Below are 25,082 nucleotides of genomic sequence, written 5' to 3' on the forward strand. Positions count from 1 at the left end.
TGTATCGAAAACCGATCAACTAGTTACAAGAGACGAGCTTTCATTCAAGGATTAAGTTACGAGCGCATTATTATCAGATGGAAACCCAAGGGGAGAAAGTTCTTAAAGAAGCTTACCAGACGCAATTCGGCCATACAACTTTGTACTCCATGACCTTTAGACTGATCATCACACCAGCAGCCTCATGGATCATGCGAACCGCCCATGCGATTGGGTGACATTTTGAACCCTTTTCAGGAGAAAAGAACATCATGGACAACTTCGTATCTTATTTGAGAGCTCCTGAGGGAGGCGCCACACCGCGCGAAGTCTTGATAAAAGTAACTTCTGAATGCGAGATGTACCCTTTTTGGGTCACATAACCAACGAAGTGGGAATGCACGTGAATCTCGCCAAGATACATCCTGTTAGAAACTGACCGACACCAAAGGTTCCTTCGGGGATGCAGCAACTCCTTGGCCTTGCTAGATACTATCGCAGCTTACTCACCGGACATTCGAAGGTGGCACAGCTTAAATCTCTTTAGTGCAGCAGGGTGTTGCGTTTGTGAAAGACAAACCAGCAAGGCGTCTTCTCCGCTTTTGAATTCCAACCCTACAGCTCACTGAGCATCATCTTTACCCGAGGGTGCGGGTGATTCAGTGGTATACCACGATGGTCCGAATTAAAGTCCCAGTTACACGCCGACGCAACACGAGAGAATAACGACTTACGTAATGAAATTACAAAAAAAAGAACTGCATGACACACAACTGGTGGTGGAAACCGTGGTCTTTGAAGTTACACGGAGGCATTACTTGGAAACCGTGATTTCATTAAAACCTTGGCCCAAAGCCTTAGATCACCGGCCCACTTGTGTGTAAACGAACAAAATTGTAGCCGGCCCACACTTGTTTTAAGTATTAACCTTATAAACTCATGAACGTAAAGCATGTTACAAAAAATTACATATCACAACAAACCCTACTTTCCTACACGTGTGGCGGCAGTAGCAAGGCTATTGGTTTCGAGTTGCATATCACCTTGGCAGATTGTTTGGTTAGTAATCCCTACTTAGTCATTTCATGTTAGTGTGATAATGTTTGATTAGTTGTTGCCCGGGCCGATCAAGTGTATCACCTTGCTTGTATGATTATTGAATCTATGTTTGCTATGATACCGTGTGTGTGTGTGAATGATATTCTTGTGAACCGGATATGCATAATAATGTTAATCGACTATGAGGTGTTGTTTTCGGATCGCTAACTAGTTGATGTTCATTAATCGGTTACATGGTTGTGGAATCGGAATGGTATGATGCTAGTTAAATTGCTGTTATGATATGTGATTCGGATTATTAGCTTGATGATGTACTAGTAAATCGGATTATGCATGCAATCGGCTTGTACGAGGCTGTTAGGTTTTAAGGTTGGATCCGATTGAATATTGATTGGATGTGTTCTTGAAACATGATTAGGGTTCATATGAATTTCATGATAAAAACCATTGTTCGATCGGTGATTGCATGATTTGAAGTTGTTAATGCTGAATTAATTAATAGGGATGAGAAATAGGAAACTGTTTAACTGATTGAAACCGATTACCATGATTTACGGCAATCACTAACTAATCGCACAAGATCAGATTGTATAGAATCTGACCTGAACGCACAAGTGTAGTCGCACAAGTTTGATACAAACACATAATGCACAGATTACAACTAGTTATTGCATGATCGCACAAGACTGTGCCAATCGTACAAGTCTTGGGCCACACACAGATGATAACCAGTTGATGTTAATGGGCCGGACAGCCCAAGGCCTCACTCGCACAAGACTCTTAGTCGCATAAGATCAGATCGTACAATATCTGATCTGATCGCACAATGAGTTCAGCCGCACTAGAGATCCTCAGTCGCACATGAACTGTTGGATCGCACAAGTTGAGTTGTTTGTTAACTGTTGGGCCGGGTGTATATTTGGGCTGGGCTGGTCCGATCGCACAAATTCAGCGGATCGCACAAGTTACACATTTTCCTTTGGGCCGTATATGTTGGACTGTTTATCTATTTGGGCCGAGCAGCCCAAATCGTAATCGCACAACTGTTTGTATCGTACAAGGCTGTTAATTGTTATTTGGGCCGTATATGCCATTGAATCACTTATGATGTTGGGCCAGGAACTATGGGCTTATTAAATCGTACAAGTTTGGATATGTTATGACTGTTAACTTGTATTGCTTAACTGTTAAGTATTGCCATGATCTCTACGTGTTTGTAATGTGTTAACTTGTGTGAAACCATACATGCTTTAACCAAACCTGACTCGTATGATAAACATGCTAGGACGTGGTTGATCACATTGTAGCTTAACTGAATCTTTTTGTGTATCTTACCGAGCAAACCAAGGTGAGTTCAATGCATTTTCTCAAGCATGCGTCCCGGTGGTTTGGGACAAATGGTAAACATTTGGAAGGGAAACTTTGGGTAAACAACTTAATCGGTTTTGGTTATTGAACATGGAATCTATCATCGGATTGCCTGGAGGGCAATGGGGGTGATTAGTTGATAGCGCTATTAGGTGGGAAACCTCACACCGGGCCGTAAGGACGGGCGTGAACTAATTATCTGGGTATGGCTATGGTTGTTAGAGGCACACTCCTCGGATACATATGGGCACACTCCCCAGGGTATCTAACGAAGGCAACATAGCAATCGGTCGTTAAGGGGTACCCACTCCCCGGATACACATGGGCACACTCCCTAGGGTATCTAACATGAGCAACATCGTAACGCAACATTGAATCGCATTAACATACATCTGGTAACTCAACACGTTAACAAAACCTTGAACTCACCAGCGTAGTCTGACACACTTGTTTGCATGCTTGTAGGTCATTAACGTTTGGAACATGGACTTGCTATCTGGGAGTGCTGGAGTGGTCATGGATCGAGACTCTTGGATTCACTTATAAACAATGCATTGATTTTGATTATTATTATGAAACGATTGCTAAACGATTACATGCTTCCGCTACACAACTTTTGAGAATTGATAACATGTTGACATCTTATTTTAGTAATTAATGTCATGACTTATTTAAATATTTATTATTGGTTCAATGTGATTGATGGCTCGAACTCTGATGCGTAACACGCCTCGCGGGGTTTCCGCAGGTGGAATTTTGGGGGTGTTACAATGGCCATTTCAACAATGGGGAACTGATATAGTTGGCCCTTTTCCTGAAGCCCCTGGTGCAGTAAAATTCATCATAGTTGCAGTCGACTATTTCACCAAATGGGTAAAGGCGAAGGCGTTAGCATCCACAACAGCAATGGTGGTAAGGAGGTTTATTTGGGAGCAAATCATCTGCCAATTCGAGTTACCCTAATGGCACAAATTTAGCGGCAGAAGATCTCCAAAACTTGTTCAAGGAATTGAAAATTGAGCATACCTTATCCTCGGTGGCACACCCGCAAGGGAATGGCTAGGTCAAAGCAGTGAACTAAAGCATCGTAGATGGAATCAAAGCTCGACTCGGAACTCAAAGAAGGGGATGGGTGGACGAATTACCCAGCATTCTGTAGGCCCATCGAACAATGCCGAAAACAAGCAATGGGGAAACCCCATTTAGCTTGGTATATGGGTCAGAAGTTGTCGTACCGGCAGAGATTGGCCTGCCATCTCCACGAATGTTAGTGATGAATGTTGTGAACAATGAAGAGCAGCGAAGATTAGATCTAGACCTCCTTGAGGAAAGGAGAGAGATGGCAGCAATTAATGAAGTAAAATACAAGACGAAATTAGAGAAATATTACAACAGTAAGATCCGGATCTGCACCTTCAATCATGGAGATTACGTCTTTAGAGACAATGAAGCCTCCAATGCGGAGCGACTGGGAAAGTTGGCCACAAAATGGGAAGGACCCTATATTGGGGACAAGGTCCTAGGCAAAGGTGCATATCAGTTGCGCACCCTAGATTACAAAGAAGTCTCAAGGACGTGGAATGCTCAACAACTAAGGAAGTGTTATATGTAACGAGCAAGTGTTCTTTTTCTATGTAAGGCCCTAGGCCCAACACGTGCATCTTAAATACAAGAAGTGATGACTACCTTACATGTTACCTTTTAATCGATGAATTTTTGTTACAAATGCATATATTACTTTGGGTGCACACGAAAACATCGTTGGCACAACAACAGAAAACATTGTAAGACCTCCAAGGCTCATCACGACCAATTGCACAACTGGTTCAATTACACACAATATACATGTCAGTCAACCATTCACTTCGTAAACCCACGAACACACGAAAACATCGTTGCCAAGGCAGTATGAACATTGTAGACCTCCAAGGTCGATGTAACACAATAACCTGTCAACGATTACTTCATAACATTTCAGGAATACGTGAAGAAAGCGTTGGCATAATTACAGCGAAAAACATTGTAGACCTCCAAGGCTCGTCACGACCAAGTGCACAGCCGGGTCAACAAAACACAATAACCTGTCGTAGCCACCATTCATTCGCAACACCTGCTCAAAGCAATTATTATATGCACAAATTGTAATGTAAGCAAATTTACACAAACAACGTAAAAAGAACCACACCATAACATATGCATCACCAAACAAAATTGTGACAGTCATACAGACATCACATTACCACGAACATAGTTACATAATGTTTGGAAAAGTAAAAGCAGGAGTTAATTGTTTGGTTACAAGGTCCGAAGACCGATTCACGGCATGCAAGCTGGTAAGAAACAAAGTTAAGGCTGGTGGCTAGAACTAGCATCATCGGTTGCAGCATCAGTGTCTTCAAGAACTTTCTTTAAGTGTAGGATCGAGGATTCGTCCAAATGAGTCAATCAGAGTCAGATCTAGTTTCTAGAAAGGCGGAATCAGACTTGAAACCGTCAATCAGTGTTAGAATAGGAGTAGAAGAGTAGAAAGTCACTTTAAACATTGATGTGCTGAATATGGTCTAATAAAAACTAACCTAATCTAGACACCCTAGTTTTAAATTTATAAACTAAGACTCTCTAAATGCTAGACCACTGACAGGCAAGTGTACCTATCATACGTAGTAAAGCCTAATGAAGTCCAAGTATCGAACCCACGAGACACTAGCGACGCTAACTAGACTCTGACTCAACTAATTACTTAACTGGTTGATTTGATTTGATTGGATTTTGGGGTTTTAACTAATTAAACTAAAGGAATTAACTAAGACGAACTAGACTACCTAGACGCAAGTTGAAAGCTACTAAGGTGAAATCAAGGATGAGAAAGTACTACCCAGGTTTGGAATCCTATTCGTGACTATCGGTTTTCTGTCGGCAATGGTAACTATGATGGAACCATGTTCTAATAATATGACACTCTAAGACTAAAGACAGGTTGAATCTCCTCTCGGTCTCATCAACTTATCCTAAGGTATAAAGGTCAAATAAAGCTCACTGGTCTGGGTTGGATCACCTCTCGATCTCTCCAACAATACTAAAGTACCGAAAGACTGGATCTCCTCTCGGTCTCACTAATCACAATACACCCTAGAGTGCATGGGGTAACCTAAAACCACTTGACAAGACTTAGGAAAACAAATAATACTAGGGCACTTAGACAGATCTCCTCCCGGTCTCACTGCACTTAAATACCTAGCACCAAAGAAAATCCCAACTAGTTATCTCCTCCCAGTCTCAAGAATAGGTAGAACACTAAACTCCTTTAAATTATCAAACAAAGTTCCTATGGAATACGTGCACCATAAACCATCAACTAGTTACAAACACAAAGTAGGTAACCTAACATGCATCTATACATGAAAGACATTCACAAAGACACATGAGGAACGATTTAACGATAATAAATTAGAATAAAGCACGCACACACATCTAGCCAATTATTATTAGGTCTCTTACTTTAATATTAATCCATCAATAAATTACCAAAGCCGAAAGATTACCGATTAAAACAAATATTCATCACAAACCCGGGTAGAAAAATAAGTTTAGCCAAGAAACATAATCAGGAACAAGAAACAAATATCAAACCATAAATGATCCATAGTATCAAGTTTGAGAAACACAAAGTAAAAACAAACTGAATAACTAACGGATTATAGTTGACCCGATTCTTCAATAAAGCTTGATTCTTGATCCGTATGACTTCTTCTCCTCTCTCTCTCTGCCCTTCGACCTTTTTCTTTCTGCCGTCCGTTTCTGTCTCTCCCTTCTTTTCGTCCCTGCCTTCGTATCAACAATATGTATCCGTTTTCATAATGCCCTACATTATCATGCTTCACATTTCCTTCTGGGCCAAGCAACTTGTTAAAGGGTGTTGGGCCTACTTGCGAAAATCCAACAACCCAAATACCAACTAATGAAAAATGGATGGTGGCCTCTGTTGATGTTTTATGAGAATAATACCCCAATAAATACTCATCAACACTAGAGTATGAATGGACCATCATTTTCTTTATTGTCCATTAATGTCTTTTGTAACTCTAATGGATTTCCATCCCAAACCTTTAATTCTTTTGTCCACCTCAATTCTTTACTAGATTGCTTCAAAAAAGGACATCTAGAAACATATGAGATGCGACCCCAAGGGCTCTGAAAATGACGGGTAGGGCTCGGTTTAGGGTTGATCAATGGTATGATGTGCCAGTCAAGCATGGTCGGAGATCGAAGGATCAAGGAGAAACGTCTACTAACATTAAGGTTTCGAAGTTTTTTGTTTCTAATCTTCCAGAAAGGTGTTCATCTGCAGATCTGGTAAAAGTGTTGAAGGGTTATGGAGAGATTCAAGGAACGTATATCGTAAGAAAGTACGACAAACTTGGCAAGAGGTTTGGTTTCGCTTCTTTTCGGAATGTGAGGGATCTGGAGAGGCTTCAGAATGACCTTCAAGACGTGTGGATTGGGAGTTACAAACTATTTATTGTTCTCGCTAGGTTCGTTGATGGGTCGAAGGTTCAATCGAAGGTTAAAGGTTAAAGGAGGTGGAGAAGATCGATTTGGTTAATGTAGTACAGGAGCAGGGGGCTAAGAAGGCAGGGCCGACGGGGGTCGGTCAAAGGTCTTTTAGGGACACACTTCTTGATCTTGAGCCGGATAAGTGGTCCATGGATTTTTCAGTGGCGGCGGATGTCGTGACTAGGTCCACTTGGAATGGGTTTGGATTAGTTGGAAGGGTTAAAGACTTTACATCCTTGACAAGTTTAAGGATTTGGCTCTCTCAGGCTATTAACATTAAGGTACGAATTAAATACTTGGGAGGTTTTCATGTCGTTCTTGTCTTTGAATCCAATGAAGAAAAGGGATGGTTTATTGAGAAAAAGTAATTATGGGAGAATGTTTTTCTATCATTAGAAGCATGGGAAGGTCAAATCGTGGATTTTGAACGTATTGCATGGATTAAGGTGTATGAGGTTCCTTTTTGCTTAAACGTTGATCATGTGATTAATGGCATTGGTGAAAGGTTCGGTGAAGTTGTTCAACTTCCGGTGTCATCGGAAGCCGACGAGGACTTATCTTATATTTTAGTTGGTATTTTGTGTAAATCAGTGCAAAGGATCAATCATTGTTTTAATATGTCTTGGAAGTCTAAGGCATTTCCTATTGTTGTGGAAGAGGATACTGGGGATTGGACACCCGATTGTTTGTCTGACGATGATGAGTATGATTACGACGATGAAGGAGTTCAAGACGATGTCAGAATGGGTATGGGTTCGGATGACTCCAGTGCTGGGGACATAGGAGGTAGTCATAATGGGGAATTTATGGTAGGATCGGATTTGGAGAAGGGTGGTCAATTTTCCAATAATAAGGAGGATAATAATGATAGTATCCCTACAATTCAGGATACGTTTTCAACGCACTTTCTAGAAGGGAGGAATAAGAATGATGGTTTAAAAAAGAAAAGGAAGGGTTTTAGCAAAAAGGCTAGAAGAAAGAGTTCTTGTTCTCCACTAGGCAAGGATAGGCCCAAGAAAAGGGCCCGTGAGGGAGATGACTATTTTGATTTGGACAGATTTATCTTTGGTGATAACAGAAGCCCAACTCCAATAGTAAAAGAGACTGAGTTGGATTCCGCCCAAGAGGTATTTCTTACTCCTGACTTAAACAAAGTTGTCCAGCAAGCTGAAGGGGGTATTATGGTGGACAATTCGGTGGAGATTGAAAATGGTTCACAGGTGGATGGTGCGAGCCATGCGATAGAGGCCAATGAAACAATTCGGTTGGGGCGTCAGTTGGGTGTGACTGATATTAGTAGTTTTGAGGATTCAATTGTGAATCTGGTTCGGGAAGAAGGTTCTCAATTGGTGGATCAATGATTTTTTTCTCAATGAATATTAGGGGGTTGGGGTCCGATAATAAAAGCAGTTGGGTTCGGAGTCTTAGAAACAATAATGAGGTGGGTTTTGTCATGCTACAGGAGACGCAATTTATTTCCGTCGACGGTTTAGATATGGGGAGGTTTGGGGGGAATAATGATTTTCATTATGAGTGGGTTGCTTCTTCTGGGCGTTCAGGAGGATTAGTTTCTATATGGGATCCGAAGAGACTTGTGAACACGGTGGTGGTAAAGCATGCTAATTTTTTGATCGTTTCGGGTACCATTAAGGATAATGGCAAGTTTGTGTCATGTGTTAATGCTTATATTCCTCATAATTTGAATGATAAGCGTCGGGTTTGGAATGTTATGAGGACTGCGATTGGGTCCGGTGAGCATTATGTGGTGGTGGGGGGTGATTTCAATTGTGTGCGTCACAAAGACGAAAGAAGAAATTCTAAGTTCAACGCGGTGGCTTCGGAGGAATTTAATGACTTTATTGAAGATATTGGAGTTTGCGAGTATGCTCTACGTGGTCGTAAGTTTACATTCTGTGCTGGGAACAAATTAAGTCGCATTGACCGCATTTTTGTTTCTTCTAATTTTTTTAATGAGTGGCCCAACGCGGAGTACCGGGCGCTTCCTCGAGAGTACTCGGACCATTGTCCGTTAATCCTTAAGGTGGTGTCTAGAAATTTTGGAGCGAAACCATTCCGCTTTTTCAATTCATGGTTATGTCGGGAAGGTATCGAGGAGGTGGTCTCTAGGGCGTTGTCTTTAGAAGACGAGTTGGGTGGTAAGCCGGATGAACAGTTTATGAACAAACTGAAAAGAGTCAAATGTGGTATTAAAAATTGGCTCAAGGTTGTTAAGTTTAAAGAAAGGGAGGAGGAAGATTGCTTGAAAAAAGAGGTGTTCGATTTATAGGAGGTTTTGGATACTTGTGATCTTTCAGAAGAAGAGACCTAGATATTTGAAAAGATTACGAAGTATTGAATTTTTTAGAAACCAAGATTTGAAACAAAAATCCCGGGTTAAGTGGGCGAAGGAAGGAGATGCAAACACGGCTTTTTTCCATGGATCGATAAATAATCGGAAGGTGTCCAATGTTATTCCTGGTCTTATAATCGATGGGACTTGGGAAACTAGGCCGACTATGTCACACCCCCAAAAATCCACCCGCGGAGTACCACCGCTTGGAGGCGTGACGTGACCAGGATCAAGCCACCAATCATATCGAACATAGTAAGTAATAAATGTAAATCAACCATCAATATGAAAGGTGTTCAAAACAAGACATATTAAGTGTTTAGCGGAAGCATAAATATAAACCCAATGTAAGTAATAAGTTTCCAACGGTCATAAGTGTTTATCAAAACCTCCATGATCCCTGTCCACAACGACTGTGCCTCCCGTGCAAGCTCCATGTATACCTAAGGTCCTGCAAGGCATGTAACAGAGAGAGTCAACAACTAGTTGAGCGAGTTCACAGTTGGTTTGTTCAGTTATAGTAATCGCAGTGTAAATCGTATGTTCGTTTCGTAATCCAAGTATCGTATGTGTTTGTATCGCAGCCCTCTAGGCATGTGTGCGAAGTTTAGTGGGGGTTTCCCAAGTATTCTAGACTAGGTATATTTGTATCGCAGCCCACCCAGCATATGTGCGAAGTTTAGCGTATGGTTCGCGGCCATTCCAGGCATGTATGCGAAGATTAGTTCTATTATCGCAGCCATTCCCGGCGTGTGTGCGAAGAGAAGTATTTGTATCACTAGTCTAGCAGTATCTATCAATAATCCTCCCTCTCCCAAGGCCTTAAGTACAAGTAATCGTCCAAAAACCCTTTCCCGACCCTGGGAACCCATGCCTTAGTAAGGGTGTGAACTCACCTTGGTTTTGCTCGGCAGATACACAGAAAAGTTCAATTAAGCTATATGGTGGTCAGCCACGTCCTACCATGGTTACCATACAAGTTAGGTTCGTATTCAAGTAGTGCACGTATGTTCTACATATATAATTATGGCAGATCAACAACAGTACAGTCACGTAAACAATGTCCAAGTATGCGGCCCAAATGGTTGGGCTCGTAACAGTGTGCAAAGTCCAAAACAGTGTGCACGTGTTCATGGTCTCGAGTCGAGACTAGAGATCTCGAGTCGAGACAGTGCGGTCTCGAGTTGTGCTGGCCTCCAGGTCTCGAGTCGCAACAAGGAGGTCTCGGGTCATCATGTACTAGTCGAGACTACACGGTCTCGAGTCGCAACCGGACCCGCAACCGTGGTCTCGGGTTGTGCTGTTTGTGTCGGTGTTGTGGTCTCGAGTCGAGACTAGGAGTTCTCGACTCACAACCTGTGTCGAGACTAAGCATGTGTAACAGATTTCCTTATTTGCAGCTCATGATTTCCGTAACAATTGCTAACAGTTTTGGCAGTTTCACAATCAGATCAAATCACAATCATTCAACATTCAAACATGTTCATACCACCGCAAACATCATCAATCCAAGAACAGTAAAACAATATCATAAGGGACACATAATCGGATCATATGATTAATGAATTTAAAGACTATCATGCACCCTAACCACTCCAACTTGATTAATTTAGTAATGATCATACTCATACATGTAGCAGCCGAATATAGATATCCATTCGGTTCTAGATCATGCAAATCCGATTTATATGAACATCATCACATCTCTTAGTTCTAAACCAAATACATAATATCATCGATAAAACATTACTAACATGAAACCCTAGTTCGTAACATGACATCAAACATAGCAAGCAATCAAGAATTTACACTAACCAGAAAACCGAGAAGCCTAGATTGCTCGAGATGGTTGGTTTCGGATGAGGGCTGCCGTCGCACAAGGGGGAGAGTTCTAGGGTTTGTGTGTGTGTGCTCTTGATTGCAAATTGTGAGAAGTAAAAGACCCCAAAGATGTGTGTATGCGTGAACATATATCCGGTTTGGTGGGGTGGGCCGAGTCCAAGCATAGTGAGCCGAGAGAGAGGTGTGTTCGGCCCAAAGGTTTGTGTGGTTGGGCCAGTGTTGTGCGACTAAACTTATGATATCACATGCAAACACGTAACACATGGTATAACAATACATAATATTCCATTACCAACAAACACGTCAACTAGTCATGTATAGTCCAAACAAGTTACATCGAAGCACACAAAAATACGAGTTGTCACAGACTATGATCAAGAGGGAAGTTCTTCGTTTCTTTCGTAATAAGTTCGCGGAAGATTTGGTGGTGCGGCCCAAGTTGGAGTGTTATGGGTTGAAGTGCTTGAATTCTATAGAAGCGAACAATTTGGTGGTGCCCTTCAAGGATGGGAAATCAAAGACGCGGTTATCTCGTGTGGGAGTGATAAAGCTCCCGGGCCAGACGGTTTCAATTTCCGGTTTGTTAAAAAATTCTGGTCATTGTTTGCGCATGATTTTAATGTTATTTTTCAGGATTTTTACAATACCGGCCGGATTAGTCGTGGGGTTGGTTTGTCTTTTATTACGTTGATCCCTAAAGTTAGTGACCCGGTGACATTGGGAGAGTATCGGCCCATTAATTTAATTGGGATAGTTAGTAAAACTATTTCCAAAGTTCTTGCAAATAGATTAAAGATAGTCATGGGCTCTCTGATCAACGAAACTCAATCGGCGTTTATTGAAGGAAGGTATATTCTTGACGGGCCTTTAATTATGAGTGAGACTTTGGCATGGGTGAAACAAAGCGGCAAACGGGTTTTCTTGTTTAAAATTGATTTTGAAAAATCCTACGACAATGTGAATTGGGGCTTCTTGTTGATGGTTATGCGGCAAATGGGGTTTCCCGAGGTTTGGGTTTTGTGGATCCAAGGTGTGTTAAATTCGGCTAGGTCGTCTATCCTAGTCAATGGGTCTCCCGCATTTGAGTTTTCTTGTGGTAAAGGTATGAGACAGGGTGATCCTATATCTCCTTTCTTATTTATTATAGTTTTGGAGGCTTTGCCGGGGCTCGTTAAGAAGGCGTGTGACGATGGGTTGTTTAAAGGGGTTGACCTTCCTAATAACGGACCATGTTTATCCCATTTGTTATTTGCTGATGATGCTATGATTATGGGAGAGTGGTCGGACTCAAATTTTAAGGTTCTTAGAAGAATTTTGTGAATTTTTTACTTGTGTTCGGGCTTAAAAATAAATATCAACAAGTCGACTCTTTATGGTGTGGGTAAGAATGTAGAAGAGGTTAGAGAGAAGGCCGAAGAGTTGGGTTGTTGTTCGGGTATCGTGCCATTCAAGTACCTTGGGATTCAAGTTGGCGCTAACATGAGTAGGATTAATAGCTGGAACCCGGTTGTGGAAGTTTTCAAGAAGAGACTATCGAGATGGAAAGCTAAGGTTCTCTCCATAGGAGGAAGGGTTGTTCTTATAAAATCCGTTTTGGAGAGCCTTCTGTGTTATTATTTCTCTTTATTTAAAGCTCCGGCTGGGGTAATTAACAAACTGGAAGCGTTGATTAGAAAATTTTTATGGGGAGGTAACTCGGAAGTTAATAAAGTTCATTGGGTGGGGTGGGAGGTGGTTATTCGATCTAAGAAAAATGGTGGCCTTGGGTTGTCTAGTTTGGACGTTAGTAATAATGCGTTATTACTCAAATGAGTTTGGAGATATAGAAAGGCGGTGGATGCTATGTGGAGGAAGGTTATAGACTCCATTCATGGGTCTGTTAGGATTGGGCAATCGGTTCCGTGTAAGGCTAATGTGAGGGGTGTTTGGGGCAAGATTGTTACTAGTGGGTCTCGGCTATTGATTAATGGCTCATATTTTAATTCCTTAATCCAAGGGAAGGTGCGTAATGGGTTGCTCATTAAGTTTTGGATAGATCCCTGGATAAGCAACACTCCTTTAAAGAATATGTTTCCGGATATTTTTCGGCTCGAAAAGAATAAATGGTGTTTGATCACAAACAGAATCAGGCAGAATGGTGTTATGTCCTGGGATTAGAAGTCATATCCGAGCACTATGCAGGAGTTGGACCAGCTTATTAGTTGTCATCGGATGGTGTCGGGGACTGTTCTTAACGAGTATGAGGATTCGTGGCTGTGGAATAATCAACTAAAGAATCTTTCGGTTCAGGATATTAAAGGATGGGTCCGAAGTGGCACGTCACAGGAGCTGGTCAGCACGTTCCGTTGGTGTAGATGGTTGCCGGCCAAGTGTAATATATTCATGTGGAGAGCTTGTTTAGATCGGATTCCTACGAAGGTGGCGTTGAGACGAAGAAATATTGTTACAGGAGATAGCCTTTGTGTTTTTTGTGATAACGCTGAAGAAACGGTCGACCACTTATTGACGGAATGCAGGTTCGTTCAAGGAGTTTGGAGTGGGATTGCACATTGGTGTCACCTTCCGCCGATTTTCCTGTTTTCTACCCAAGACGTGCAGGCTTTGGTTGATCATGTGGGTTGCCCGAGCAGAAAGAAGGAGGTGATTTTGGGCATTTTGGTCATAACATGTTGGCGTATTTGGAAGGCGAGAAACGAGAAGGCTTTCAAGATGATAAATGTGAAGATTGCTCAAGTTATTTCGGACATCAAATCGTTGAGTTTTCTGTGGTATTCTAGTAGTGGCAAAGATAGTGTGGACTGGGCGGGTTGGCATTCTTTTAGTTTTGATGTAATGTAATTCCGTTGTACTGTGGCTATCTCCGCCTTGGAGATAGTCTGTTCTGTTTGGTTCTGAATGAAAGTGGCCCTTCAAAAAAAAACCTCAATTCTTTACTTTCTTTGTTCCCTACGAAGATTGACAAACAAGTTGAAAAATAATATTAATCACTTCATTAATTGATATTGATTAGAATAATCTTTAATGAATCCCTCATGAATTCTTCAAAACAAATTAATCACCAATTTCAACTATAAACATGATTTTCTAAATTGCAAATTTTCCCATGTAACACTTTTTTATATTAATTGTATTGTTTTAGTTCCTTTTCATTTAGAACCATCAAACTTCAAATATGAACCAAATAATCGAGTGGATTTTAATAAAAACAACCCAAAAACTATTCAAAAATGTAGGAAATATATATATAAAATATGTATAATTTAGACCACATCAAACATGTTCTTCATTGATTTTAGACGTTTTGGTACAGAGAGAATCGGACAGCAGTTCGGTACAAAATTCTCCAGAATGTTACAAATGAAGAACACTACTAGCCTATTTATAGACCTGCCAGACCGTACGGGATAACATACCCAGACCGCACAAGCTGGACAAGCTCACTTCATGCAACCTGACCAATCAGGTCGTGCGACCTGACCAATCAAGTCGTGCGTCCTGGCCAAAACACATACTTAACTTTTACATTTTAACCTATTACATATAAATGACACAACATAGACTGATGGCACAGGCGATAGACATTATACATCAACAAACTCCCCCTTGGATATTGCCGCAATCTTCAGTCAGTCGGTCTTCAAAACATTCTTCACAAAGACTTGAAAAATTCTTCCCTTTGCTTCGGCTTTTTCAATAACGCTTTCCTGAGCTGTTCCTTTTCTTTAGCAGCTCTCTTTTTTTCCTCAGCTAGCTTTTGCCTCCATGTAGCTCGAGCGATTTTGTCTTTTTCTTCACGCTCTTTTCTCCTCTTTTCTGCTTTCAAAAACTCTTCTCTTTCAATCTCTCTCCAGCTTGTTAACCACATATTTTCAGAATTTATACCCTTTTGAAAACATATTGTAGCAACCTTCTGAAACTGCAGAGCTTGTTCTCTATCTTCTGCCTTATATCCAATCTTGTTCACAAACAGACATTCAACATCCTTTGCAGAACAATTTACTATCCACATCGGATCATACAGGTGAATATTTCTGATTTCATTCCCAACTCCGTACACAATCACTGCTTCGGTCGTCATGCAACTATAAACCCAGCATACAAACCCTTCATGAAAATTTTGTTCCATCTTTGGCAATGGAATATTCTTCATCACCCTAGGCTTCTTGATCTTCAGAATTGTTTCCACAATACCTGTAACAGGATCCTTCCTCTTGACTTTCTTAGGATAATGTGGCTTCCAGTGTCTAAATTTCTGAAGGCTTCAAATTTCATCAAGCCCCACGTTGGCATATCATGAACTCTGACTGGATATGATAATGTTCTGACTTGGGACAACTCTTCAACATCCCACCAAGGTAGAGACATTATATCTTGAATATATTGGAAATATTGAACACCAAGTTCTCTTCTAATAGCATAAGCGTTGACTTGTGGCAAGTACCCCCAGCTTATGATATCACCCAGAGAAACATCTCTATCCCTTCTGTAATACTGTAGTGGTCTTTTGTATTTTCTTTCTGTATCCTTCCTGAACCACTTCTTTCATTCTTCATGTTGTTCTTCTTTAGACATTTCTCTAAAACTCTTACTCTTAACACTTTCAGCAACTTTTCTTCTCAATTCATCCTCATTTTCTTGGCTGAATAACTCAGCGAGAGTTGGAAAGCTAGAAGTATCAAAATTAACATTCTCAGACTGATCATCATTGCTCCAGTCTTCTACTTCCACTTTATCATAATTATCAGCTTCTTCAACATACTTGTACTGATATGCAGGTTGATGATTGATATCAAACTCGTTTAACTCCTCTTCAAAATCGAAGTTAAACTCACTTTCTTCAATATCCATCATCTTAATGATCTCAGCTCTAGTGTAAGTATGCAATACCTCACCTTCCTTTACATCATGTTCATGACGTAGAATCAAACCTGCACCCTGATCAACAATCTCATCAACATTTTCAGCATCACCATGCTCCCCCTCTCCTCCTGCATTTTCTGGTTCTTCGTTTGCATTGTCTTGAAGATACTCATCAATATTATCTTTTTGTGACGCTTCAGTTACTTTTATACCAGAATTACCTTGATCAGCATCATCATTTCCATCATCATCATTATCGCAATGAACAGAATATACTTCATCTGCGTCATCCTTCATATTATCATCTTCATCTTCTTCATCATCTTTGATCTTAATCATACCAGATACTGAAGTTAATGGACAAGGAGCTGGAATAGACGATTCTAGAACTTTTGTCGGGGATTTCGGCTTAGTCAGAACAATTTCCCTTTCAGTCACTTGAACATCATCTTCAGCTAGAACATCTTTACCTTTATCTTTCATCCCAGCTTCTATTTCAGCTTCACGTCTTGCTCTTACTTCTGCAAGTTCTATCTCTTCAAACCTTTGTTCAATCGGCTTACCAATCAAATCTTCCAACACTTTCTTTAACATATACTCTTCATGTTCCTTTTTAGCATTCTTGGCTTCTAATTCTTGATTTTTCAACTTGAAGTACTCATTCTGCTCATCCCTTCGAGACTTTTCTTCTTCCAAGTCAGCTATTCGAGCTTTCAGAATGTCTATGTCGACTTGTGTTGGTGCACGGAATGTCTATTGACTTCGTCTGCATTAAGTCTTAGGTCAAGTTAGGTCAAGATTGGAGCTTGAGAGTCAAATTAGGAGGTTTAGCTTATGTGTACATAGGTTAGAAATAGTTCCTCTTTCATGTACATGTGTAGAAATAGTTCCGCTTATGTGTCAAAAAGGTTTCGCTTATATGGTTATATGGTAGTTTTGCTTATCTGTCATATAAGCGAAACCACAAGGACTATATAAGGCAGTCATGAGCGAAACCTGACAGTAGTTCATGTATGTTGGAGCGGAACTAGGTCATTGCTACGGTAACGAAACTCTGTCAAATTGTAATCAGAAAGCATCAATAGAGAGGAAATTAAAGAGGAATAGCTGTGTAACTTCATGGTCATTGATTCCGCCTTCGTATGTGAAGATGAACGTTCTCAACTGACTGTTTAGGGTCGCAACACGGTCCAACAAGTGGTATCAGAGCTCAGGACGAGGAGTTCATACTACTACAGCTTGAATCTACAGAATTCTCACATTTCTACTCACTTTCTCTCATACTTTTTCGATTTAAACTGGTTCCTACGGTTGAAATGGCTTGATTTTTGAGCATAACGTGCGAAACACTGTAATAACAAACCCTAGAAAGTTTCAGGTTAAAACACGGATTAAAAATGGTCGAAATCAGTTAAAAACATAGTTCCGCTTTTACGAACATCGAAGGTTTCGCTCGAAAATCATAGTTGAGATCAAAGGTTTCGCTCGAAAGCACATTATAGTGTCGCTTTTACGGTACTTTCGCTCGAAATATCAAGTTAGTTCCGCTTATTCGAACAAGTTAGTTCCGCTTATTCGAACAAGTTAGTTCCGCTTATTCGAGCAAGTTAGTTCCGCTTATTCGAACAAGTTAGTTCCGCTCATTCGTACAGTGAGTAGTTCCGCTTATTTGGACACTGATAGTTCCACTTATTTGGACATCGATAGTTCCACTTATTCGGACACTGATAGTTCCACTTATTCGGACACTGATAGTTCCACTTATTTGGACATTATCATTTTCACTTATACAGACAACTATAGTTCCGCTCATACGGACAACTATAGTTTCGCTTATTCAGACACAACCTGATTTCGCTTATTTGTCAAATACTAGTTTCGCTTTTGTGACATAAAATCAGATTTCGCTTATTTGTCAAAATTTGATTTCGCTTTTTTGTTATCAAAAAGCTGATTTCGCTTATTTGTCATTGTGTTTCAAAAGTTTGAAAATTTTTCTAAGTGTTTGCTGAATTTTCAGGTAATTCACAAATATAAGTTCATGGCAAATAAAGAACCTATCCCGTGGAAAGACAACCGTACTGAAGAGCAGAAGTATAGATACAGAAAAATGATTGCTGAAAATAGAATAATTAGAATTTCTGGTATCTATCTGGAAGCGAAAAGAGCGAGAAGATGGGATCCAAACAGGGAGTGTTATCTTGATGAGTATGGAAATATTGCGATCGATCATAAAACTTTGGATCTGGAAGCCATAATCAAGGAGTTAAAAGATGAGGATGAGTATTGGCAGAACAAATGGTGGGGAACTGGAGACGAGAAAGAGAAAGAAGAGAAAGAGAAGAAAGAAAAAGAGAAGAAAGAAAAAGAAGAGAAAAAGATGAATGGAAAATGTTTGAATTGTGAAAAATCAGAAGCAGACAGTGTGAAACTCTTGAAGGATGTGGAGAGTTTGACATTGGAAAACAATACTCTAAAGATCGAGAAGAAGGCTGATAATGAACAGATTCTGGAGTTGCGCTTGAACTGTGAAAACCTAAAATCTGAGAATGATAAACTATTAAATGATTTGAACAGTTTGACATCAGAAAACAAAATTTTGAAAGAAAATGAAAAAGATTTTGAAAGCAAAAGAAAATCTTCAGAAGATGAAGATTTCTGGATAAAACTGGAAAACAAAAATTTGAAAGAAAATGAAACAAGATTTCAAGAACAGTTAAAAGTTTTGGAAAATGAAAAATCTGTTCTTGAAAATCTTAAAATTGAAAATAAAAATTCAATCAAGTTCTATCTTGAAAGAATATCTCAGCTTGAAAATGAAGCTGAGAATTCAAGAAACAAGATTGATGAACTTGAAAAGAAATTGAAAGGTTTTATCACTTCATCAGACATGTTGAATTTTCCTTGTCGAAAACCGATCTATTCAGTTCCAATAAGTGACAAGGCCACAAATTTTGACAAAGTCAAAATTGAAGATTGTGATGATAAATCTGATAATGAAACAGAAAAAGAAGAAATAAGAAAAACATTTTTGAAATTAAATGAAATGTTTAAAAATACTGTTTTACATTCTACTGAGAAAGGTGAATGTTCAACGCAAAAACCTGTAAAGAAGAATGTGGAACAGAAACAGAAAGATAAAAAGTCGAAAAATTTTCAAAAAGAAAAGAAAAGCTTATCAGATCAATCATCCAATCACAATAAAAAATCACAAAAATTTAAAAATCAAAACTCAAAAATAGTTGGTAATAAGTGGTGCAGGTTTGACCACAGTGCTTCAAAGTCAAATCCAGCTTTTCGGAGGAGTGATGACTACCACAAAGTCAGACAATGCTATGATCTGAGCGTTTGGGGTGAAGGTGGTACATGGTATGATAACAGGGTGTGTTACAACTGTGGTTATCAAGGACACATTGCTATTAATTGCCAAAGATGGAATTATGAGACGAGAAGATACTTTAACTGTCAAATTCGAGGCCACATTGCCAGAGATTGCCCAATGAGATCTAAGGGAAGATCGAGGGCTGAATCTCAGAAAATGGCAAAGAAACCAGTCAACGTCAAGCCCAAAGAACAGAAGGTTCAAGAACCTAAAGTTCAGGAAACAAAAGTAAAACTTTCTCACGGGCAAAAAGACAGACTGCGAAAGAAGAGGAAGAAGGCCAGAGAGTATCTGGAAAGGATTTTATCTTCGGGTTCACCGGACAGGTTGAATAAGAGTTCTGATGAATCAACTCACTTGATTGCAAAATCAAGCAAGATGAATTCATCAGATACAAATCTGAGGACAAAAGAGAGAAAGGAGAAAAAGAAAGGTGTCGGCGATGAATCTGACAGATCAAAGTCAGACAAGCCACATTCAGGCAATGATTCTGGTGTGTCGAAACCAGAAGAGCCAGTTGTTAAGGTAAAAACTGTCAAACCCAAGGATGGTCAGGCTTGGGTGAATTTGTTTAAATGAAAAACCCTGACTTGCCGGAGTTCCCAGGTTGGTAAGCGTGGAACATGAATCGGCATATTTCTTGAGAAATTTCACTATGGTGATCTTTCGCCTTACATGTGGTAAATCAGGGACATTAAGTTGTACTTGATTTTCTACAAGTGATGTTTGAGATTTAAAACTGATATTGTAAAATCTGTTTGTTTAAAGGAGAACAATATGATGAAATAACCCCGAATTTGTAAAAAGACAAACAAAACTATGTTTCCGGAAAAACCATTTTGATTAAAACAAACTTAAGTGTTTTGAAATCTAAAATGGGAAAATAGTTTGTTGTCAGGGGGAGTTCTGATTGTTTATGCTAGATGGATGGAGAATTGAAGCAATTTGATATCAGTTTGTCATGTTTCTTGTACAGTTTGTTTTCAAATTTTCCCAGAAAATCAAAATTGAAACATATTTTGATTTTAGGGGGAGAAAATTTAAAAAAAAAATTAGAAAATTTGAAAATGCCAAAAACATTGAAAAATTTAAAAAAAATGAGTTTTTGTTGAAACAAGAGGAAATGATAGAAAATCAGTGGACTATCACAACATGCTAAGGAAATGAATTGTCAAATGTGATAAACGATCTTACTAAAGAGGTGACGATAGGCTATGGTAGACTAGTAGATTTGCGATAACGATACAAACATAAAGAAAAAGCCTAGTTCTAGTGGAAAACATGATCAAAAGCATAGTACTTAGTTTTGTCCTTCTTGATTGTGTAACTACTCAGTAATTGCTGAATGCTTAAAGAGCATAAAAACCGGTCAGTTTGTGAACTTTCACAACTTGCTGAAAAAGTCGTTGTGATTGTGCATTTTATTTTGCAAAGATTTAAACTTGTTTTATTTCTTTATTTTGTTTAAGCATTGGACATCCTCTGCGTATACGTGAGTATCGACCTGGATGTTATTGCCTAAACGTTCTGCTTTATTTTCTTTGGTGTTTCGTTTAAGCTTTGGATCACCTCTGCGTACGGAAGTATCGACCTGGTGGGTAAAGCCTAAACAACTTCAACTTATTTTTATTTTCTTATTTTGTTTAAACATTGGACTTTCTCTGCGTATACGGAAGTATCGACCTGATTGTTAATGTTTAAACATTCTGCTTTGTTTTCGCACATATCACAGTTGATGAAAGTTTAAAGGCATTACTTGACTTAGTGTATTGCATGATGAGGGATATGCTGAGATCGTGGGGTCCATAAGAATTTAGTGCAAAATTAATATATCTTAACATATCGGTAAGCATTTCGAAAGTTTTTAGATTGAGTTTAAGAGGACAACTATATCGTCAATCTATGTGAATCGTTTAGAACTTAAAATGATTAAAGCTTAACGGTGCTTGTGATTTGTCTCATAAACTGATATGATCCTCTTACACAAACTTATAAAAATATTGTTTGTATATACTTGTTTTACTGCATTTCATTCAAAACAAAAATTCAAAAAAGATTTTCGTTAACTGATGTTGAAGAGCTGATATTCAAAATTCGAGTGCTAAACATGATGAACAGGATTGGGAGAATATGTTGAAAACTTTGAATGTCATATACAAATGTTTTGTAAGGTTGTATGCTTAGTTAATCAAAGTCATTCATTTGAACTTGATGTAACTATACAGATTGATGAATTAATGATTTCTACCAGTAAGTTTCTTAAATCTAACTGTTATAAATTTATGAAACTTATGTTGAGGTGGAGAATGTGCAAGTTAAACAGGTTTTGGAATTCATTATTCCCAACGAAAGCTAACTGTCAAAGCTTGAACCAGATCAAGACCTCAGACTCTAGCATATCGAGAGGGGGAGTCTGTGAAAGGGGGAGTCTGGATCAACAATCGAAGGGAAGATGGAAGATATAGTCAGGTAATGATCCTGAAGCCTGTGAAGATAGAGTGCTTATGATGAGAAGACAGAGAATTGGAGAAAAGACCAAGACTGAAGACTCGGGGCTGAAGACTTCGTCAACATCCAAGGGGGAGTCTGTTGGTGCACGGAATGTCTGTTGACTTCGTCTGCATTAAGTCTTAGGTCAAGTTAGGTCAAGATTGGAGCTTGAGAGTCAAATTAGGAGGTTTAGCTTATGTGTACATAGGTTAGAAATAGTTCCGCTTTTATGTACATGTGTAGAAATAGTTCCGCTTATGTGTCAAAAAGGTTTTGCTTATATGGTTATATGGTAGTTTCGCTTATCTGTCATGACGACTAAGCGAAACCACATGGACTATATAAGGCAATCATGAGCGAAACCTGACAGTAGTTCATGTATGTTGGAGCGGAACTAGGTCATTGCTACGGTAACGAAACTCTGTCAAATTGTAATCAGAAAGCATCAATAGAGAGGAAATTAAAGAGGAATAGCTGTGTAACTTCATATGCATTGATTCCGCCTTCGTATGTGAAGATGAACGTTCTCAACTGACTGTTTAGGGTCGCAACACGGTCCAACAACATTATCAGCTTGAATCTTTTTCAACAAACATGAATTATCAGATTCAACATACTTAACATGTTCCTCTAACTTCTTTTTCTCACTTAACAACTCATTCACCTTCTTTTGCAACTTCTTCACAAGATCATCATTCACAAAGCTAAAATCATCAAGCTCTTCAAGAACTGTACTCTCTTGAATATGTGGGAAATTTTCGAAACCAGATGATCCAGGAGTAGTATGAACTGGCGGTTGTGTGGTTGGTGATGCTTGTTGGATGTGAGGTGATGTTATTGGTGGTTGTTCATGAATAGGTAATGAAATATGATGTTGTAGTGGTGATTGTGGTGACTGAAAAGGATCAGGTGATGGTTGTCGTGGTGGTGGTGATATTGGTTGATTTTGTGGTGGTGATGGTGGTTTAGATTGTGGTTCTAGTGGTGGATTTATTTTCAGCTTGAATTTTAACTTTCGCGCTGCTGGAGTTTCGACACGTTTTCTTGATGTTGATTTCTTTCTACCTCCTGAAGATGGTGATTTTACAACCTGAACATTCTCTGGTGGAACATATGTTTCATCATCATCATCCGAACTCCTCTTTCTCTTCTTTTGTTTCTCTCCATCTTTTGGATCATAGTTTTCTCTGATCCAACGTTCAACTTGAGCATCAATATCAACTTCTGAATCAGATGAACTCTCCTCTTCATCATCAACTACTATCTTACTAGCTGATTTCTCAGCTTCTAAAGTATCATCAATATCTTTCAACAACTGCTCAGTTTCAGGAGTTAACGGTTCATGATCTTTTTCAACATTAGCTTCTGTCTCATATACTTCTGGTTCATCAACCAGCAATGTTTCAACCGCTTTCTTTTTACGTTTCTTCTATGGTTGAGAAGATGATCCTTTTTCAGCTTGGACTTTCGGCGTAGGATTTCTCTTTCCACCTTTTTTCTTCTTTTTTGTTTCTACTTTTGTATACCAATCATTTCGAGCTTCACAGAAATCTTCTGTGACAACCCTCGCTAAATCAGGTTTCCGTACGACTTAATTAATATTTGATTTCTGCTTAATTACTATGCTTACTTGAAATTATGAATAAACTGCTACTTGAATGCTGATACATGTACTTGCTTATATCATACTTTACTTGCTGTCACGCCATGTTCTGCTTACAGCACCTTAGTGACAACCTTGATGCACCAAAAGCACAGTAGCACAATGAACGGATAACCTATTGAACATGCTGTCATAGTTAGCACCAGGCAGGTACTGCCTCTAAGGCCTGTATGAGCCCGAGATAGTGTACTACACTAGGAGAGAGTGTAGGGATACAAGGGTTGTAGAACTGCGTCTCTAGGGATAAGTTACAATGACTGGATGTGCCTAAAACGTACACTAAGCACAAAACTCAGCACTTTAATAAACAATTCAGCTTTTAGCTAGCTAATAAAGTGCCAAAACAAGAGAAAAATATTACTAGACACTTTCCAAAGTGTCGGGAATAAGTTGTGTCACTAAAAACGGTATTAACGACATTTTAAAGCTTTGTTAAACGCTTTAACGGATTACTATCCAACCGAACAACCGGACTTTACCCGGAACATGAAAATATTGCCATTAACACTATTTATCTTTTTCTGAGCCAGTTAGGGTCCCTGAATGCCCTAACACCCGCCATAAAGCACAACACACTACTAACCAGGTTAAGCACTTAACTAACCTAATCTAACCTAACTATAAACTAACTAACACTTGAAATCCAACCAAGAACCCCCCCCCCTTGGCCGATTTCGGTCACATTGTGACCACCATGGTACAACATTTTCATTATTTTATTATCTTTGGTCCCATATCAAGAGAACATGAAGTCCATTGGATCTTAACTCTAACTTTGTCTATAAGTAGCACCATTTACACATATGATCATTTTCATTCACAACTCAACTCACAAACTCTCCCTCTCTCTCTCTAGAAGGCTTCGGCCGAACACCCCCTATATCATTCCTCCATCTTTCGATTCCCTTCATCACATTCCAAGTTCATACAAACGTCAAGGATCCCGTATAAGGAGGCTTGGTGCATTCGGAGCTCAAAGGACCTCACTCTATTGCTTTTATCCTCTCATTTTGCGCCTAGATTCTTCCCTAGCCTCGAGCTAGTAGTAAGTTGCTTAAATCACCTTCTCGAACTATTTTAAGATGGTTAATATGACTTGTAACGGTTAAAACTCGTAATATTACAAGATGACACATAAAAGGCTACTAAAAACACTAATATTGATGGTTAAAAGCTTGTTTGTTGTGTAAATCTTGTAGTGTTTGATTTGTGTGGTTATTTGGACCCGATCTGTGTTGTGGTAGCTCGGATCATCATTTAACCCGGATTGGTCATGATCATAGATCATGACATAAGGATGTTTTGGAAGTAACAAGGGTTAAAAGATGAAACTCTACCACACGCGAATCATGAACTTGTGTAAAAGTGATTTTACTTACAAAATAGTGTTTAAAACTAGTAGATCTACGGATCTACAAGTGGTATTTTCAAAGAACCAAGTATAAAAGAAATCATGTTTTCCTAAGGATGGATCTTACGTTAACAAGAATGATTTTTAGAACACACAAATGTGTAAACACTTGTGTAGCACAAAA

The 25,082-nt window shown here is 39.3% G+C and overlaps 2 protein-coding genes across 2 annotated transcripts; both read left to right on the forward strand.

Moving 5' to 3' along the window:
• The first annotated feature begins 8,332 nt into the window (after window positions 1-8,332).
• LOC110914106 lies at window positions 8,333-9,247 on the forward strand. The gene has a single exon (XM_022158927.1). The coding sequence runs from the start codon at window positions 8,333-8,335 to the stop codon at window positions 9,245-9,247; it is 915 nt and encodes a 304-aa protein (XP_022014619.1).
• Window positions 9,248-13,327: 4,080 nt separating this feature from the next.
• On the forward strand, window positions 13,328-13,990 carry LOC110914107. Its single transcript, XM_022158928.1, has one exon. It carries the CDS (start codon window positions 13,328-13,330, stop codon window positions 13,988-13,990), a length of 663 nt encoding a protein of 220 aa, XP_022014620.1.
• Window positions 13,991-25,082: the final 11,092 nt, after the last annotated feature.

Source organism: Helianthus annuus, chromosome 15 (assembly GCF_002127325.2).
Source record: "Helianthus annuus cultivar XRQ/B chromosome 15, HanXRQr2.0-SUNRISE, whole genome shotgun sequence".
Taxonomy (NCBI): domain Eukaryota; kingdom Viridiplantae; phylum Streptophyta; class Magnoliopsida; order Asterales; family Asteraceae; genus Helianthus; species Helianthus annuus.